Source organism: Bos indicus x Bos taurus, chromosome 2, assembly GCF_003369695.1.
Source record: "Bos indicus x Bos taurus breed Angus x Brahman F1 hybrid chromosome 2, Bos_hybrid_MaternalHap_v2.0, whole genome shotgun sequence".
In the NCBI taxonomy this organism is placed as follows: domain Eukaryota; kingdom Metazoa; phylum Chordata; class Mammalia; order Artiodactyla; family Bovidae; genus Bos; species Bos indicus x Bos taurus.
The window spans coordinates 76,784,415-76,805,620 of NC_040077.1; the positions used below are offsets into that span (position 1 = coordinate 76,784,415).

The following is a 21,206-nucleotide window of genomic DNA, read 5'->3' on the forward strand; positions in this document are numbered from 1 at the left end:
CTACAATCACATACTACAAGTCATAGCCACTTATTTTTTTCACAGCAGAAACTACTTCAGGACCCAGAGGTTCCTGGAGGAGGGTCTGTCTGGGCTGGAGTGGGTGCAGAAGGAGGGTCCAGCAGTAGGAGCTAGGGATACCAGGCTCCCAGTCAGCTGCTCCCCAAAGGCAACCCTGGGACAGGCACACAGCTGAAGGGGTCTTAGTCTTCTCTTCCTACAGATGAGCTGTGACAGACCCTGGAAAAAATGGTAGGCTTTGACTAGAAAGAAAAACCTAGGGATGGATGGGGACCCATGCCTTGAAATGGAGAGAATAAAGAGACGGAACTGGAATTAACGTGTGTGGAAAGGAAGGTTCCCTAAAGGATGATCTCAGAAATAAAGTTCCAAAGAATCCCCCTGGTGGCTTTTATTCACCTGCAAAATGGAATTATCAGCTGCTCATGCTGGTGGCAGCTGTTCAGCTAGTCTCCCCTTCCCAGACTCAAACCTTTTGTCAAACTGAAATATATTCTCTTAGGAAAATCCCCCAGGGCACACCTGACTAAGGCCAGGTCAGTTGGAGCAAAGGAGGAGGTAAAGGTTTTAAGGACCAAATGGGGAGGAGGGAGAGTTGGAAATGAAAACCTGCTTTCCTCTTCTTGTTAATCCTGCAGGGTCCTTCCTAAAAGGCTTCATTTGTTTGCTTCTTTGCAGCAAAGAATTTGGTGAGAAAATCTCAGTGGGGAGATAAATACCTGTCAAAAGCTGTACAGAATTTCCCAGGGAGAAGACTTGTGTGAAAGCCTTTATTTCACCAATAAAGAAAGAAAGGGTTATTTTATGTGCATTGTGGGAGAATTAGTGAGACATTTCTCATTTCTCCAGGGAGAAAAATCCCAGAGAGGTGTCTGCCCTGCCTGTGTTTTCCAGCTATTTTCAGACAGGAGTGTTTTACGCCTTGGATGTGAGGACCTCTGCTGATGCCTCTTCTGTTTTCTGTTTTCTTGCAGATGGATCAACAACTCCGACTCAGTTATAACTTCTCCCCAGAAGTCGAGTTCAGGGCTATGAGGTCCCTCACCTTGGGCAAAGTCACAGGTTTGCTCTTCTAGTCCATGTCTTTCTGGCCTTGATAAAATAAATAATAAATAACTTTCTTCAGGGAAAAGCAACAAGATCTAGATAATATCCAACACGTAGGACCAAGAGTCCTGTGGAGACAGGAAAGCGTGTGTGGAGGGAGCAGAAACCAGCATTTACATCTACTTTATAGAATCTTGAGTAACATAAATGAACAGAGCAATTCACTAAAATAATTATTTTTTACTTAATTTCTATTTACAATGTTTACTCAATTTTTTTAGTTAAATTCACATAAATTTCACTTAAAGAAATTAAGGATTTACAACCCAATTATTTAACTCTATAAATCCTTAATCTCTTTCCTAATTCATCAAAAATTCAAAAGATTGTCCTACGACAATAATGGATGCTTTTTTTTATTCTACAGGGAGTTCTGTCAATTTTCATTTTATATGAAATGATGACTTTTATCAGGTGTAAGCAAGATTGAAATTTTTGTATCTTCTTGATGAACGTTTTTTCACACTGAAGTAATATTTTTTAATTTTAATGTCTCTGTACTTTAGTTTGTCTGTTATTAATATAGCTAATTCAGTTGTGCTTTAGTTAGTATTTGCCTGGCTTATGGTTTATCATTTTCCTTATTTTCCCTTTCAGTCTTTTTTTTCTTTGTTTTTTTTTGAGCCTTATATAGGATCTTGTGGAGAGTAGACAAACAAATATTGCATTTTCATTCAATCTGGCCATCTTCTGTTTTATAAATTGGCAAATGTAAGCCCCTGTGCATTTTTGGGTTCTTTGGGTGGTTGGGTTTGTTTCTGCCTCTTTATTTTCTAATTGCTCAACTTTTCCTGTGATTCTAGCATGTTCTTTTCTATTCTCTCAGTCACAACACAGTGCAGAAAACATTCATAACTGGAAACATTTTAAGCAGGAATGTATTTAACTCAGGAAATAACTTGCTTACAAAATTGTGACAGCACTTATAGAGTGCATTCCTGTTAGTCTTTTTGAGTGACTCCCCAGCAGTTCTGAGCTGATGAATGGGAAGCCCTTAACTACCAAGCAGTCACTGATGCAGTGCTGTGTGTTAGCATCCAATAGGTGGAAAACTCCTTTAAAATGGCGGCAGAGAAAAGACTTCAAGTTACCATGACTTTGCTGGCCAGTAGAAAAAGCTGAAAAGGCAGAAAAAATGACTCCTGTCCCACTACAGCCTTCCAGATCCATACATTGTATCTAGTTTCCAGAACATAATGTGCATCCAGAAATCTATCTGCTATTAGGTCTGGAAAATGTCAGTTTTACCTTCCAAAATGACAGTTGAATGAGCCAATCAACACTGACCAACTTGTAGGTTGAATTTTATGTTTATTTCTTATTCTATTTCCCCTCCTACTAATAATAATTATTACTTTATATAGACACTGCTTTTTTGACTTACCAGTGTAGTCATTAATTTGTTGTTCCAAAACCTTTTACTTTCTGCCAGATTTAATTTCCTTCTTTCTGATGTAAATTCTTTTGAATTTTTTTCTGTATAAGTGGTCCTTTATCTGAAAATAAGTCTTTCATTTTACACCTTTATTCCTGGAAGACAATTTTGCTAGACATGTAATTCAACATTGAAGGACATCTTTCCCTTATATCTTAAGGATTTATTCGTGGGTGTGATGGACCCGCTCACACTGGCTCATAAGAACCTGTTATACATATCCCTGCGCAATTCTGCATGTGGTGATTTCACAATGGTAGTTTGAAATTGGCCAACCTAGGAGTTTCTATTCCATGTATCTCAGAAATGCTACAAATCAGGGTCCTTGGGGTCCTTGGCAGCCAGGTTAAACCCTCACCAGCACATCACTGGACTCTACTCTTCCATCATCTGATGTGACTGTTGAAAAGCTGGCTGTCAGTCTGTCCTGTCTTTGAAAATACACTGACCACCCCCACACCCAACACCCTAAACCTATTTTTAAGGTCATTTCTTTAAATTTGGTGTTTGATAGTTTTATTACCATATGTCTGATTGTAGACTTCTATTTAATTCTCTTAGTTGATATGTTTATGTTTCTTGTATTTCTTCATTAGTTTCTGTGTATCTAGTTCATATGTATTATTCATATGTATCTATTCATTAGCTCTCAAAAATTCTCAGCATCTCTTTAATGCTTCTTTCTTATTCTCTCTACTCAATTAGCTTTGACCTGCACTAGATAAACCTCAGACTTATTCTTTTTTCTGTTAGGTGATTTTATTTTTCTTGTCCATTTTCACTGGTTTCAATGTGAATATTTTAAGTTGACTATCTTCACTTAGTAACAGGTCGAGGCCAGGACTCCTGTTCTTCAAGATGATTCCGGTACTCTCCTGGATGCAAACTTAATGTTGGCTGATGACTTACTGTCTTGGTTTTGCGTTTCTTTCCCCTAAAATCTTCCCCAAGCTTAGGATCCTTCTTTGTTTCCTGTAGCTTAACAAAATATTAAAAATGTGTTGTTTGGTTTTAATGAAGCAGAATTACTTTTTTGAGTATCTAGTATATTACATGTCCCCTCATACCTAAATTTATCTTGAGCCACTGAATCCACATTTCAGAAGAATTTTGAGAGGAGAGATTCCTAGGGTTGTAGGCTCACCAAGCTTGGGCTGTTTTTGTGTTACCTGCTTTGCAATGGCAGCTCTAAAAACATCCTCTTATTTAAAATTTCTTTCCGTTAATCTTGACACTGTGTATGACATTCCTATGGCATTTTTGTCTTTTGAACTAAACCCCTAATATGTAAGACTTAAAGGAAGAAAATTTAAAGCGAGTTACTAAATTACTGTACCTTGTACTAAATTATCTTGCTGGGTGGCTCAGTGGGTAAGAATCTGTCTGCCAGTGCAGAAGATGAAGGAGATGTGGGTTCAATCCCTAGGTTGGGAAGATCCCTTGCAGTAGGAAACAGCAACCCACTCCATTATTCTTGCTTGAGAAATTCCATGAACAAAGGAGCCTGGTGGGCTACAGTCCCTGTGGTGGCAAAGAGTTGGCCATGACTGAGCAACTGAGCACGCACTAAATTATTGCGGGCCAGCTTGTCATTTTGTTTTAGAAAAGATTAGGTTATTGTTGAGGAAGAGTATCCAATAAAATGTCTTCACTGGACCAAGTGTGGAAAACCCCTGCCTGCCCACCTTTCTTCCCATCCAAATGGCTACAAGTAGAGCAGAGCATTTGGATCCATAATTAACCTCCATACTTCTGGTCTTTGAAAGGTCTGTATCTAGAGGTGAGAGAAGATGATATGAACATTAGGTTCATTATTAAGAAGGGACATCTGTCCTGCAGACCTTTTGAAAGGAAGTCTCATGCATCAGAAAGAACTTGGAGTAGGAATATTTGCTGTAGGTAGGGATGGTGCAGAAATGGGTATGTAGTATTTATAACAAATGCAACCCTACTCCACAACTTTAGAAATGTCTAGCATTGTGTTGGACATTTTCAAATCTAAAACAAGTATTTGCAGGCATTTTTTCATAGTATATACCAAAGGCAAGTAAGTATAGCAAATCTGTTCCAGTTTTCCTCAGTAATAGCATTCCATTGTAAAGCAACTCATGTATTCATTTTCTTTCTTTAAGAGAAAGGGCAAATTCATCATTCTAGAAGGTATTTATTTAGCACCAATGATGGTTCTACATGATATGTGCTATATAGATAACAAGATGAGTAAGCATGTCTTTCCTGAAAATTCCTGTGATATAGAGGAAAATAGAAGACGTAATCATTGACGTTAAAATTGCATTGTGTGTGTTTACCCCTGGTAAATCATGGGCTGTTGTTAGCTTTGTTCCTTTGTTTACTGACATTCTTTGACTTTTAAGAAAAAAAACTTCTTGTTTCTGGTCTATTACATGAATAGATTGAAGGGAAAATAGCATTAAAAAGAAAAAAAATCTGTTTATTTAGGGAAGTCACCCTTTTGAACAAGATCATCTTTTTGAAAAATTACTGAACTCTTTAGAAATATAGAACTGCATTCCTTAGATTCAGATAGTGTGAATTACCTGTATGTTTCTATGTCTATCCAATTTAGCATTGGTGCAGGAACATTCAGTCAGATTTAGAAATTTAGTAAGTATGAAACTTCTAAAAGGAACTGTACATTTTTTGTTTGCTTTTTATTTTTGTTTTATGTTTTTTAGTCCTGGTTTCTCTTAATTTACTGTTCCAGAGTATATAATTAAATTTAATGGCAAAGTTTATATATATATATATATATATATATATAGCATTGAAGCTAAAAATGAATGAACTTATTATTATCATTATTATTATTTTCTTCCTGAGTGGAGACTCTTACTATACTGCAGATTTAAGAAGCCATTACTTTTTAAAATATAGAAACATCTTCAAGCTTATATGGAAAGGAATTGTATACTGTTTTTAAACTGTAGCTGCCAGATTCCACATAGACATTCAAATGCTAATTGCACTCAGGGCATACTTACAAGATTATTCATTTATCAATTTCTTTTGCCTACTTGCCAGTTTGGTAGGCTAAACCTCACAGTTGGCAGAGACATTATTCTTCTGCTTTGATGCCTGTTTGCCCAGGTAGCTTCAAAATTCACTTGGCCTTAAGAAGCCATGTAGAAATTGGAAGAATTCCTTCTCAATCTGCAAAAGTCCAGTTAATCTAGGAATTGCAGGGCTAGCTGTGAGTACTTGCCTGTGCTTTGAGCTTGTCCATATGAAGTGAATTCTGATTGTGTCTGGAGAACAGGATTCTTTGACTCTCCCAAATCCCTCAGTTTTGAACATCACACCTACTGTGTTTTCTGCAATATCAGAGCATTGTTGTCTGAATTTGTGATTGTGCTCACGTTAAATCATTTCTCAAGCATTTTGTAGGTGGAGTTATGGCTGCCATTTTTAGACAATGCAGCAAAATTTATGCATATAAAGGAAAGGTGGCTATTTCAAAGTACTTGTTTTGTAAGACTGTACTCTTTTTTTTTTTAAATTTTCTAAATAGTTGGGCCCTCCATCTGATTCAAAACTGGTGCAAATGATATTAAATTTAAAAGCAAAATTACAGAGTGAAGCATGCGCAGCTTTTTAGAGACTAACTCATGTTTGGCTTTCTTACTGTTGTATGACCATTGTGAAGTGTCAAATCTGTCTATAGTCCCTTGTCAGTAAAATGAGGATGGTAGCATTTAATTCATAGATTTAAGTAAGCATTCCATAAGACACTATATACAAAGTATTTGAAGTATTTGATATTTAGCACATGCTCCATACATGTTAGAATCTTTTGATTTTTGAAGATCATGGCAAAATAGAGGATAACTGTGTTTTGCTTTGTTTCTAGTTTTATTTTAATGAGTCTAGAAAAGTTGTTATAAAGGTAACTTCCAAAATGGACTCAAATGCGTTCTAAAAGAGCAATTCTGAACCATGGTGAGCCTTGAAGATGGGAGTGAGTTAAGACTGTTTTAATGGTATATCAGCTTTAACCAGTTTAAATAGTGACTGTAAGATAATTGGTGAAAATGGAAGCTTCAGAGTGTAAGTTTTGCTTCAGGCACAGCTGGGTTCAGGAGTTCAAATGTGACTGTGATGCAGCCTTTATCTATCTGTCTGTCTGTTCTCTTTCCACCTCTTACCCTCTTTACCTCTCTATGGGGCTTTATTCTCAGGCAGAATTTCAATGGTAACAAAAGTTGAATCAGCAGTTCCATGCTTCATGACTATTATTTCAACAGCCCTGGTGGAAAGAAAGCCTCTCCTTTCTAAAATTTCCAGAAAAAATTCTGGATTGAATCTCAAAGGAGCAATTTGTGTCAAGTGACAGTTGCAAATGATGACAGTGTCCAAGGGATTGGGAATGCACTGGGTGTTCGTGATCGGATTATGCACCCGACTGTGCTCTGGATGGGTGAAGGGTTCAGGTCAATATCAACCACGCATATTAAGAACAAGGAGATGCTTATTTCTCAAAAGGAAGCCAAAGTATTCTTGCTAGAGAGGAGGAATCAAGAATAATCCAGTAATAGCATTGGTTTCTTCATCCACATTCTGCTACCTCTTTTCACCAGGAGAGATAGACTTGGAGTTGTGCATAATTTGGGAACTGCATTGTGTTTGTATACATCAAACAACAGTCCAAGTGTGTTGCAACAATCCCAGTGTGTTGCAACAAAAAAAGAATAGTTGAGAGTCCCTCTTTTAAGAAATGCTTGTTATCTTCTTTGTAACAAGTTTGTAGCTTTCAAAGAGACTCCTGGAAAAAATTATTTCATTTTGAAAGCATAGGTTTATTAAATAATATTTCACTTTGTTTTTGGCCATTCCTAGTTCTTTAGCCTGGAGAAGGAAATGGCAACCCACTCCAGTATTCTTGCCTGGAGAATCCCAGGTACGGGGGAGCCTGATGGGCTGCCATCTATGGGGTCGCACAGAGTCAGACACGACTGAAGCGACTTAGCAGCGGCAGCAGCAGCAGTTCTTTAGCAAATATAAAGATCTCCAAACCACAGCCCCTCCAAAGCACAGTCCTTCCTGATTCAAATTCTGATATTGTGGGTAATTGTCTCATATTATATCCAAAATTTGGTTAATGATAGTTTCCCCAAGAAAGAAAAAAATTCAGGTTAATCTAATCTGAACTCTCTGTGAATGAAGTGTTTTAAAAGATCTAGAAATATCATATTTCAGTAATCATTCCAACTTCCTAAATACCCATCTTATTCTTTCTAACTTAAAGATAACCAACACTGAATCACAGCTGGGCTGCAGGGGATTTGTTTCTGTTTCTTTTAAAAATAATGAACTTCACTTTTATTCATGGAATATGAAGAAAATATGGGATATGCAATAGATGATTTAGTTCACCTCATGGAACAGGAATGTGTGTTATCTCCTGATTGAAAAATGTAATTTTATTTTACATTTTAAAGGAATGAGTGCATGATCAGAACCCAGACCTACTGCATGCTTGTCTTTCTTTGTAAAAGTCAAGTGCATTTTTTTATAAAAGCAAAATCCAAACTTTATATGTCTTTTAACAAACTTTATATGTCTTCTCTTGACTGTGTTAACAAAGGCTATTTTGTGCGGTTTACCAGAATCCAATGACATGACTGTTATATAAAGAGTAATAATAATAATAATAATAACATTGCTTATTATTACTTAATAATGCTCTGCTCTGTGCTAGATCTAAACTCTTATGTCTTATTTTTACCTTATTTTTAATTGAAGTGTGGGCTTTCCTGATGGCTCATCAGGTAAAGAACCTGTCTGCAATGTCTCAAATGCAGGAGACCCGAGTTTGATCCCTGGGTTGGGAAGATTCCCTGGAGAAGAGAATGTCAACCTACTCCAGTATTCTTGCCCAGATAGTCCCATGGAAAAGAGGAGCCTGGAAGGCAACAGTTCATGGGGTCACAAAGAGTTGGACATGACTGAGTGACTAACACTTTAACTGAAGTATAGTTAATTTAGCATTGTGATAGTTTCAGGTGTACAGCAAAGTTACTCCATTATACACACATACACACACACACACATATATATATACACACACAAACATATATATATATATATGTATAATACATATTATTTTTCAGATTCTTTTCTATTAGAGTTTATTACAAGATATTGAATATAGTTCCCTATGCTACACAGTAGGTCCTTGTTATTTATTTATTTTATATATTATATCTATTAATCTCAAATTTGAAATTCATCCTTCCCCCCTGTTTCACCTTTGGTAACAATATGTTTGTTTTCTATGTTGGTGAGTCTATTTCTGTTTTATAAAAAGTTCACTCATATCAATTTTTTTTAAGATTCCACATGTAAGTGATATCACATATATTTATTCTTCTCTGATTTACTTCACTTAGTAAGATCATCTCAGGTCCCATCCATGTTGCTGCAGATGGCATTATTTCATTCTTTTTTTATGGCTGAGTAATATTCTATTGTAGGCTTCCCTGGTGGCTCAGTGATAAATAATCTGGCTGCCAATGCAGGAGATGTGGGTTTGATTCCTGGGTCTGGAAGATCCCCTGGAGAAGGAAATGGCAACCCACTTCAGTATTCTTGCCTGGAGAATCCCATGGATGGAGGATCCTGGTGGGCTGTAGTTCATGGGGTTGCAAAGGGTCAGACCTGACTTAGAGACTGCTGCTGCTGCTGCTGCTGCTAAGTCATGTCAGTCGTGTCTGACTCTGTGCGACCCCATAGACGGCAGCCCACCAGGCTCCTCCATCCCTGGGATTCTTCAGGCAAGAACACTGGAGTGGGTTGCCATTTCCTTTTCCAGTGCACGAAAGTGAAAAGTGAAAGTGAAGTCACTCAGTCGTGTCCGACTCTTAGCAAAGGACTATAACCTACCAGGCTCCTCTGTCCATGGGGACTTAGAGACTAAATGACAACAAAAATAAATATTTCATTGTAAATATATGTACTGCACCTTCTTTATCCATTCATTTGACCATGGACACTTAGATTGCTAAGCTCTTATGTTAACTAATTTTCTCTCCTCCAAAACCCAAGAAGATAAGTACTATTATTACTCATATATTATAGATGAGGAAAATGTGTCACAGAGGTTAAGTGACTTGTCTAGTGTCACAAAAGCAGCCAGGGGTGGACTTGGCATGTAAAGTCATACATTGAGATCTGGATCTGGCACTCCCAATCAGTCCTGCCCTATTTTGGTTTTTAAGAAATAACATGAGACAATCCAGATTAACAAAACAAAACAAAACAAAACACACTCTGTTTTCTGTTGAGGGCTCCTAAATTAAAGCCTTGTATCCCTAGCCTTAGCCATGATGGGCTTAAAAGTAGACTCTAGGGCCAGGCTTTAATTCTGGAGGGGGAATAGCATATTTATTGTAGGTAAGGTTTTGGAATCCACCCTCGATTCCAATCAAAGTCTAATACTGACTAATTGACCTGGACAAATAACTTAATTCTCTGAGCTTTACTTTTCTCAATTGGAATGTAGGTATTTATTATAATAATGTCTGTTACTATTTGGAAGACTCAGTGGTAATGTGGCTAATATGATGCCTGGCATAATGGAAACTCATTAAATGTTTGCAGTAACAGTAATAAGTGCATAAGAAGTCATCCCATCTGACCCAAATACTTTTCTCTCAAGAATGACCTTGGACTCTAATGTCTTCCAGACCTCAAGCTAGGCACTATTGATACAGAAAGTAAAGAACAGTCTGTACCCTCAAGGAACTCACAATCTAGTGAGAAAATAGACCAGTAAGCAGACAAGTAAGCTCAGAGTGACCTGTGTGGTATGCTAGAGGGAGAAGGGACATTGAAACTTCCTTGGAGGAAGTGAAATCTAAGTTGAGAATGAACAGAGAAGGGACCCAGGTGAGTTCTACCTGGGTGATCAAAAGATAAATAAAAGTGGCATCTCTGGACACAGGAGCTGAGAATCAGAGTGCAAGAGGACAAATGATGGGGCCAAGAGAGGTGAGCAAGAACCAGAACACCGTGAGTCTCACAAGCCATATTAAGAGTCTAGGTTTTATCCTGAGAATGGTAGGGACTGACTCTAAAAAGCTGTAAGTCAGAAAGTGGGGGCTAGTCTGACTTTTAAGGATGTTGCCAACCCCCTCCACCCCTCCCCACTCTCAGCATGAGGTAACCATGGAGTTCCAAAGAGAGGACCTGAATCTTATTTATGATTTTATCCTTCTTGCTACCATATTTACAGGCACATATTAAGTGTTCACAATGTTTTTTTTAATTATTTTTTAAAAAATTTGTTGAAATATACATGACTTACAATATTATGTTAATTTCTGCTATAAAGAACAGTGGTTCAGTTATATATATGTATATATACATTATTTTTTTCATATTTTTTCCATTATTATTTGTAATAGAATATTGAATATAGTTTTTTGTGCTATATAGTAGCAAGGGCCATGTTTATCATTTTCTTTATAAAAGCTTGCATCTGCTAACCCCAAACTCCTATAATGTCTCTTGAAGGAAAAAAAAAAGTGTAATATGTAGATGTTACGGCTGAAGGAGCTGAAAGGTCATTATACTACTTATTAACGGGCTCCATACTATACAGTCAGCTACAAATAGATCTTGGGTAAAAATCTCTAGGTTCCTTAGACACAATGTATTTTTGTCACAATGGTGCCTGGTTGTGATGTAGAAAATGTAGAAAATGCGTTTGGAATTAGACAGTTGGCAGCTTGAACTCTATAATTGTCATTACTAGCTATATCACTGTTATGTTCACCTCTTTGAGCTCCAGTTTCCTCATCTGTAAAGGAATAGAAATATTTTTTAATCAATCTGTTATAAAGATAACACATAGGGTGTGTAAAGTGTCTGACACATTGGACACATGGTGGTATTTGAAAACAGCAACTATTTTTCTTGAGATAATATAGCCATGCTGCCTATTGATTTTCTTTGGCTGATATTCCTTTTTCTTGCCAATGGCACTATATTGATTTGTTTATCCTTTGCCTGGGGAATCTGGACCCGTGTTAAAAATGTCAGTGTTGACAAGGTAATGAAGTGAAAAGGATCCAAGCTAAGACTAATGAACTCTGCACCAGCCTTTTAGGTCTCTATCCCAAGCTTGGCAGGAAGGGTCAGAAGCTGAAAAGGACAAGTGGAGCCAGCATAGGTTAGAATTCTGATTGTTTTCTTAAGGAGAAAGAGAAGAAGTCAAAGCAGAAAGAGAGTCATTGGTTACTGGTTATTCATTTAGTCTGTGTGTGTGTTCTAAGCCACTTTAGTTGTGTCCGACTCTCTGCAACCCTATGCACTGTAGCCTGCCAGGCTGCTTTGTCCATGGGTTCTCCAGGCATGAACACTGAAGTGGCTTGTCATGCTCTACTCCAGGGGATCTTCCTGACCAGGGGATTGAAACTGCATCTCTTACAACTCCTGAATTACCATGTAGGTTCTTTACCACTAGTGTCACCTGGGAAGCCCCCATTCATTTAGTCTATTGGGATTTAATTTTTGGAGTATTAAAATAGCATGAAGCCCCTTTACACTCAGGTGTGATTTTAGGATATCCACTTCTGGGAAAGATTTGATCTGAATCCCTGTATTTTTCCATTTCATTTCCACAACGATATTCTCAGTGATCAGAATCAAGATTTCAGAACAGTGGCTAACATACCAATGATCTCTACTATTTCCTTGATAAAGAGGCACATTGATGACTTCCCTGTTGGGAGGATAAATAAGTAAATTAGCATGAACATCGAGAAAATTCCTGGTTTGAGTTCATCCTTTAGGAGGAGTTTCTGGTTATTCGAATCTGCCCCCAAACTTGGATATGTGCTCTACCTTTCCTGTATATTTTCTCTATGTATATCTATAGAGTATAAGCTTTGCATAGGTGAAAACTTTCTTGAAAGAAAATATCTAAATGTTTGAAATTGGTAAAATGATTCCTTAGCATTATTCCCAGATAACTCATTCAGTGCATACCATTTGAGAAACTATTTGTACAAATCAAGATGTTGATATTTGGCAAAACTAATACAATTATGTAAAGTTTAAAAATAAAATAAAATTTAAAAAAAATTAAAAAAAAAAAAAGATGTTAAGTGAAACTCAGAACACTTTAAAGAGATATAGCCTAAGGATCATTGTTCCTGAAGTAATAAAATCCATATCTATGGAGACAAGACACATTTAATAATTACAATATGAGTAATTTTGGTAAGTGTTATGCAGATCAAGGGCAGTTAGAATTCTTATGAGGGAGAGAACATTTCTGGCTTAGATGATTCAGAAGAGTCTCATGGAGGAGATAACTCCTACCCTGGTCTCAAAGCCAGATGTGGTCTTAAGAGATGGAGTGAGTTCTAAGGAAAGATGGATTGTTGTTCAGTCGCTAATTCATGTCCAACTCTTTGTGACCCATGGACTGCAGCATTCCAGGCTTCCCTGTCATTCACTATCTCCCTGAGTTTGCTCAAACTCATGTCCATTGAGTCAGTAATCCCATCCAACCATCTCGTCTTCTGTTGTACCTTCTCCTCCTGCCCTCAATCTTTCCAGCATCAAAGTATTTTACAAAGATTTAGTTCTTCATGCCAGGTGGCCAAAGTATTGGAGCTTCAGCATCAGTACTTCCAATGAATATTCAGGGTGATTTCCTTTAGGATTGACTGGTTGGATCTCTTTGCTTTCCAAGGGACTCTCAAGAGTCTTCAGGACCACAATTTGCAAGTATCAAGTCTTTGACTCTCAGCCTTCTTTATGGTCCAACTCTCACATCCATACATGACTACTGGAAAAACCATAGCTTAGATTATAGATGGTATAGACCAAAGAAGACAGCAGGGAGACAGAAATAGTATGCTAGGAACAGTGAAGAGGCTATCTTCAGATGGTCTTGTTTATGCCATGGAGAAGAGAGGAATGGAAAAGAGGAAAGTTCACTTGGGACCATATTCCCAAGAATCTTCAGGGCTCTGCAAAGGAGTCCAGAATTCATTACATAGATGGGAGAAGCCATCTAAGGGAAGTCTCATGGCCAGAGCTGCTGTTGGTTCTTTGGTTCTTTTGTGGGTAACAGGTCAAATGTGGGCAGGATGGAGAGACTGATGTGGAGGTTATGCTAAAACCCATCCTCTGAGTGGGAAAGAACAAAATAAGGGAATAACAGTGAAATTTAAAACAAGAGTTGGAAGAACTAGGTAATTTACTGGGTGGGTGGGTTGAAGTATAAGGTAGACCGGAAAGGTAAGCACAAGAGAATAGAAAAAGTGGTAGCTGTGTAGTCATTGCAGAGGGAAATTAAACCATTCTGATCAAGCCTGAGCCCATGTTTACCCACTCAGGGCATGTTACAATGGATTATAAAGCTGATAGTTTGTATTCCTCCTTTAAGCCAACACCCCAGGCCTGCTCAGCTGCTTTGGGATTTGTGAAATGCTTATCATCCAGTACGGGGAGAAGAGCCACAGACCAGTCCACTACTTTGTAGGATGTCTTCCCTGCCCTGGGTTTGCTCACAATCCCCAGACTTGTATTTCTTATCTCTGGGTATAACTGTTTCCCTGGGGTTAACTACAGTCTTTGAAGGCAGAGATGTGCTGTTATCCACATTTTTATCACTACCATCTAGTAGTACAAGTCTTTGTGCTCTGTTTTCTGTGTGTATTTTACAAACACAGCTCTTTTGATTAGTGTATTACAGACAGATTGCCTGTTTTCAGAATGGTTGGCCAAAGACTCAGTCATTTCCAGGGACGTGGGATTATCAGTGCTAAAAATGAAACCATCTTGGACAACACTGGGCACTCGGTCTCCCTAAACCACACTTAGTTTAGGGGTTTTGAGTGGAGTAATGGAACTGGACCCAGTGGTTGGCAAATACCAGATGAGCAACTGAAGCTCTTGTTTTTCACAGTCACAACTGAGCTCAGCTGCCGCCATCCCAGCAGGTGTGCCCTAGGTCAACTCAAGGGAGACTGGAGGAGGTGTGAGAGTTAACCCATCAGTCTATCAGCTGACACTTGCCAAGCCTCTGCTGGGATGCATATTCCAGTAGCTAGATGTGCTGAGATGACTGGAGAAGGGCATGTGGTTATTTCTGCCCTGAAAAAATCCAGGGGACTAGGTAGGGACATAAAGTTGCTCACAAGCAGAAATAATAAAACAATGGAACTCTAACTCGTGGAAATTAGATTCTAAGAACATTAAGAAGAAAAATCAAATATAAGACCATCTACATGCACCCCAATGTACACAGCAGCATTATTTACAATAGCTAAGACACAGAAGCAACCTAAATGTCCATCAATAGAGAAATGGATACATAAGATGTAGTACATTTAGACAGCAGAATATTATTCAACTGTAAAAAAGGAATGGCATAGTGCCATTTCAAACAACATGGATGGACCTAGAGATTATCATACCAAGCGAAGTAAGTCAGAAAAGGAAAACAAGTATCATTTGATATGCTTATATGTGGAGTCTAAAATATGACACAGAGGAATTTATTTATGAAACAGAAACAGACTCACAGGCGTAGAACAAACTTATGGTCATCAAAGGGGGATAATGGGAGGAAGGGGTTCCCTTGTGGCTCAGCTGGTAAAGAATCTGCCTGCAATGCAGGGGACCTGGATTTGATCCCTGGGTTGGAAAGATCCTCTGGAGAAGGGGAAAGGCTACCCACTCCAATATTCTGGCCTGGAGAATTCCATGGACTGTACAGTCCATGGAGTCACAAAGAGTTGGACATGACTGAGCAACTTTCACTTTCACTTTCAATGGGAGGAAGGATAAATTAGGACTTTGGGATTAATGTATACAAAAGTAAAACCACCTTTAGCCAGAATACTGTTCCCCTACTGATCTTGAGTGTAAGATCAGGCCCTTCCTTGTTTATAAACAAATCATTTCTAGCTATGTCAAGCAAGAGTGTTTTTCCACTAGAAAGTGTCTCAAATGCACATTGCATCAGTTTCTCCAGATCTCTGAACACCAAATCTCATTTGTATCTTCCAGTCCAGCAGAAGTTCACATTATCTCCGGTCCTGTGGCGGTTACTTTGCTGTGTTGTGGGAGGTGGGAGCCTTTGGATACATGTGTTAGTAGGGTGATTCTTGAAAGGTGTGAATAAAACTTTTATATGTGGCAAACAGCTTAGCTCCTGGATATAAACATGAGGTTTCAAGGTTGAATTATCTTTTCATATCACTTTCAGTATATTTAACAATCTGTGCATGCATATCTACCTTTCTTTTGCTTATTTCTGCATAGTTGTTTTCCCTTAGTTGCTTTTTCTGTTGTGTCTGTTGGTCTTTCTCACTCCTATTAGATTTCATCACATTTTTGATGACCCTGAGCTATCTGCTTGTATTTAAGAATGGAGTGGTTATAATGCATTGATTGGGGGCTGCATGAAAGGCTGCACTGAGTCTTTAATAGAAAAAACTCCAATTTCATCTTTGAGTCATTCTTCTTGGAATAAGCATATTTCCTAAGAAAGACTTTTCCAATCTCCCTCTTGGAGGGTGAGTGGTTCTGAAAGTCAATCTGGGAAGGAGGATGGATGGGTCTAATGGTCTGCTGGGGAAATGTTCTTTCAAGTCTTATTTATTTATTTATTTTGGGGGTTTGTTTTCCAGTGATCATTCTTGACCCCAGCTGTAGGGATTTCCTTGTCTACCTGTCATAATCCCACCCCATCATAACATTTATTTCTCCAATGCCTACAGGTGATTGAAGTTCTAGAGTACAATGATTGGAAATATTTCCTCTTTCTCTAGGATTTCTATCTTTATGAGGGAATTGTTGCAAAACTGGTTAAGAGAAAGCAAAGGCCTTTGAATGACAAATCTTCAAATTTAGAATCTGCTTGTATCAGTTGGGATTCCACCAGTGAAGCCTACTTGTGAGAGAGAATACATTGAGATTCATTGCAAATAATTGGTTCAGATGATTATGGAAGTCTGACACAAGGTGGGCCATCAGAAAGTGCAGCTGGAACTGTCAGACATGGGCTAACCACCAGAGGAATTGTTTTCTAATTAATATTTATTGGAGTATAGTTGATTTACAATGCTGTGCTAGTTTCTGCTGTACAGCAAAGTGAATTAGTTATTCATATACATACATTCACTCTTTTTTTTAGGTTCAATTCCCATATAGATCATCACAGACTATTGAATAGAGTTCCCTGTGCTATACAGTAGGTCCTTATTGTTATCTGTTTTATATATAGAAGTGTATAATGTCAATCCCAATATCCCAGTTTATCCCTCCCCACATTTCTCCCTTGGTAATCATAAGTTTGTTTTCTACATCTGTGACTCTATTTTGTAATAAGTTCACTTTTACCATTTTTTTAAGATTCCACATATAAGTAATATCATATTTGTCTTTCCCTGTCTGACTTCAGTTCAGTTCAGTTCAGTCGCTCAGTCGTGTTTGACTCTTTGTGACGCCATGAATTGCAGCATGCCAGGCCTCCCTGTCCATCACCAACTCCCGGAGTTCACTCAGACTCACGTCCATCGAGTCGGTGATGCCATCCAGCCATCTCATCCTCTGTCATCCCCTTCTCCTCCTGCCCCCAGTCCCTCCCAGCATCAGAGTCTTTTCTAATGAGTCAACTCTTTGCATGAGGTGGACCAAGTACTGTCTGACTTAGGAATCCTTTATTTTCTTTTTTTCCCCTCATGTTTTAAAAATGAAGTCCAAATACAGTGTGTTAGTTTCTAATGAACAGAAAAGTGCTTATATATATGTGTGTATATATATGGGCCTTCCCTGGTGGCTCAGATGGTAAAGAATCTGCCAGGAATGTGGGAGACCCAGGGTAGATCCCTGGGTCAGGAAGATCCCCTGGAGAAGTAAATGTGTGTGTGTATAATTTTCAAATCCTTTTCCAATATAGGTTATTATATGATATTGTGTATAGTTCCCTGTGGGGGTGGGGTGGGGAGAGTAAATTAGGAGTTTGGGATTAACATATACACACTGGGTGAAAGTTGCTCAGTTGTGTCCAACTCTTTACAACCCCATGGACTATACAGTCCATGGAATTCTTGAGGCCAGAATACCTGACTGTGTAGCCTTTCCCTTCTCCAGGGGATCTTCCCAGCCCAGGGATCAAACCCAGGTCTTCTGCATTGCAGGCGGATTCTTTACCTGCTGAGTCACAAGAGAAGCCCACACACACACTACTACATATAAAAGAGACAAACAACAAGCAATACTTCAGAGAGCCTGAAGAGCCCCTCTGTCCATAAAGCCTTGTAGCTGATTGCATCAGACCAATCCAGATTATCTAGGACAATCAGTCCACTGATTGTGGATTTTATTCACATCGACAACATACTTTCACATCAACATCTGAATTAGTATTTGATTGAACAATAGAGTAGGACACGACTGAAATGACTTGGCAGTAGCAGTAGCAGCAGTATTGTGGTCTAGCCAAGTTGAATCATCAATAGACCATCTTCTCACCTTCTCTCTCTATTTTTTTATTGAAGTAAAATTCACATAACATAAAGTTAATTATTTTAAAGTCTACAGAGGTATTTAATACATTTACAATATTGCACAACCATTACCTCTGGCTAGTTTGAAAACATTACCCAGAAAGTTGCCCCTGAACCAACAATCAGTTACTCCCTATATCCCTTTCCTCCCTACCCTTTGCAATTAACCATCTGCTTTCTGTCTATATTGACTCACCTATTCAGGATATTTCCAATAAATGGCATCACATCATTTTGTGACCTTTTATGTCTGACTTTTTCCACTTAGCCTAGTTTTTGAGGCTCAGAAACATTGTAGCATGTATTAATACCTCACTCCTTTTTATGATTGAATAATATTCCATTGTATGGTCTTACCTCTTTGCATTTATCCATTAATCTACTGAGTTATTTCCACCTTTTGGCTGTTGTAAATAGTGCTACTATGAACATGTATGTACATGCATCTATTTGAATAGCTGGTTTAGATTTTCTTAGGTACTTGTCTAGAAGGGAAACTGCTGCCTTTGAAAAGCAGGAACAACTTAGGAAATCTTACAATATGAGCTGTGTTCCTTGCACTCTCACCACACTCCTTGGCAATACAAAGACATTTTTAAAGAGAACTCCTGGTTGTATTTATTCTTTTGAAGAACTCCTGGTTGTATTTATTCTTTTGAAGACCATACCTATGTGTATCTCTGAGCAGGAAAACATGCTGCTGCACTTTACCTTGCTAAGCCTCAAATATAGATTATTCAAAATAAAAAACAATCACTGGATGACATTCCAAAGTTTTTTTGTAATATGTACTATGAAGAGATTATATTAGCAACCAGAGTAGGAACAGGGAGTAGACTTGGAAGCAGAGGAGTGTCTGAAATCACAAGAGTTGTTATTCAGCAGCTGCTTAAAATCTCTTGGCTGGAAATTCATCCTCTTTGAAATGTCAGGGTCTACCAGATGCTCTCTGAAGTTTATTCTAATGTTGAACATTATAGGATTTTGTGATATATGGAAATTTTATAAACTTTGTCTTTCAAAAATTCTAATGTCAAAGTCATTTTTCACACTATTAAAACAAAACAAACAAAATCAAAGGCAACTGAAAGTCAATTTTTCTGACCTAAATTGACAAGCTCCTAGGCTGTAAGTAAAAATGCTTTTCAGTACCTGAAGAAAAGAAAAAGGACACTGAACTTTATGCACTTCTGAGTTAAAATACTGGCATGAATGCAATCATTATATTAAGCAGAAGTTTGTATATTTGTATGATATTTAACATTTTCATGTTAAGCTTTCCCTCTCTACCTCGATAGGTGGCACAGTCCTTTGTACTTTGCACCCATTTGTGGACCGTGCCTACATCCTTGGTTTCCTATAACTGTGTTCTGTTCATTGACTCTTCCCACCGCAGACAAGTGCTCAGCCACTGGACTGTCAGAGAATTATTGTTTTGTTTTGAAATATATTGTCATTTCTGCATGTGGGCATCCTGGCTACTCTTCGGCTTTTTCTTTTTCTTAATCTGTGTGATTTTGAGTCACATGGCACCCACTTTGGGCTTCCCAGGTGGCTCAGTGGTAAAGAATCCTTCTGCCAATTCAGGAGCCACTGGAAACATGGGTTCAATCCCTGAATCAGGAAGATACTTTGCAGGATGAAATGGAAGCCCCGTCCAGTGTTCTTGCCTGGGAAATCCCATGGGCAGAGGAGCATGGCAGACTACAGTCCATGGGATCTCAAAGACTGGGGTAAAACTGAAAGGACTCAGCACACACGCATGCATGTCACCCACTTTCACCATGGTCTGGATTCTGCAGTATAATTGCTTTGAGAATCCTTAGGCCTCTTGGATCACAAATTCCTAACCCCTAGAACTTTTATGACAAGCCACCTAAAGCTCTCAGTTTTACTTTAGATGTGGCAGATTGAAGACATATGGAACTCATGGTGTTGGGCATGCCCAGGGATTTAAAAGGGGGGATGAAGAAGGCTCTCCAAAGACTTGAGGTCACCAATAAGACTCAGGACTTCAAGCTTTCTCAGTTCCCTGTGCTCTGTCTGTCCCTGTCATAAGTTTTGTGTCTCAAGATTGCTCAGGACTTCATTACAATCAACTTTATCAGAGGATCATGGTGGTATCTATTCTATGGTTGAAAACTTCTGTTTGTACCATTTATATACGTCTCACATCTTTGTAATTGACTTATTGTGAAATTTTAATACTTGGTAAGAGTTCTTCCTTTGTGTGAGGTTGGAAAGGAAATTTCAGCTAAGGGAGGCTAGAGGATGTGTTGATTTCTTTAGAAATTGGAGATGATGGTTAACTTTGTGTCTGCTTGGCTGATCCATGGACCCAGACAGTGGGTCAGACATGATTCTGGTGTGTTTGTGAGGTGTTTCTGAAGTAGATGGGCATTTGAACCAGTAGACTAAGTAAAGCAGATTGCCTCATCCAATCAGTTAAAAGCCTGAATCAAACAAAAAGGCACAGCTGGTTCTAGATCCTTTGTGGTTTTCAAATTTGGCTTTTCTTGGGTCTGGAGCCTCTTGGCTTTGGACTGGAACCACACCATTGACTTTCCCATTCCTCTTGTTTGCTGATTGCAGATTTTGGGATTTTTCAGCTTCCGTCATCACAAGAGGACTTTCTTCATTATATAAGGCCTCTTGTGATGATGGAAGCTGAAAAAAAAAAAAAAAATATATATATATATATATACATATATACGTATGTATATGTAAAAAAAAATATAAGTATATGTGTGTATGTATGTGTGTGTGTGTATATATATATATATATATATATATATTTTCTGGAGAACTGTGGCTAATACAGTGAGGGATTGAGTTCTGAAACTGCCCCAAGCCATTTAGGCTGCCCCTAGGAAGCCAATCAGAAAAATCTTCTTCCTCATATATAAGTGTGGCATGAAACTTTTTATCTTTCCTTGGGCTCTGCTCCTAAAGCTCTAAAATCCTATGAGTAACATCTATGTTATTAGCAATTGCAATTTGCATTTCAGCATGTTAGTAACACTGAAAAGCACCAAATTCAAATTTTCCACTGCTGTCCTTTGGTTCATGGATAACTATCTTCAGGGATCAAA

At 38.3% G+C, this 21,206-nt stretch overlaps 1 protein-coding gene across 1 annotated transcript in view; it reads left to right on the forward strand.

The window, feature by feature from the left end:
* The window catches only part of CNTNAP5 (contactin associated protein like 5), a 1,040,194-nt gene that overhangs the window by 976,947 nt on the left and 42,041 nt on the right, over nucleotides 1-21,206 (forward strand). Inside the window, exon 21 of the mRNA XM_027562987.1 lies at nucleotides 996-1,083. Within this exon, the coding sequence (XP_027418788.1) occupies nucleotides 996-1,083 (88 nt within the window). The remainder of the gene's footprint in view (nucleotides 1-995; nucleotides 1,084-21,206) is intronic.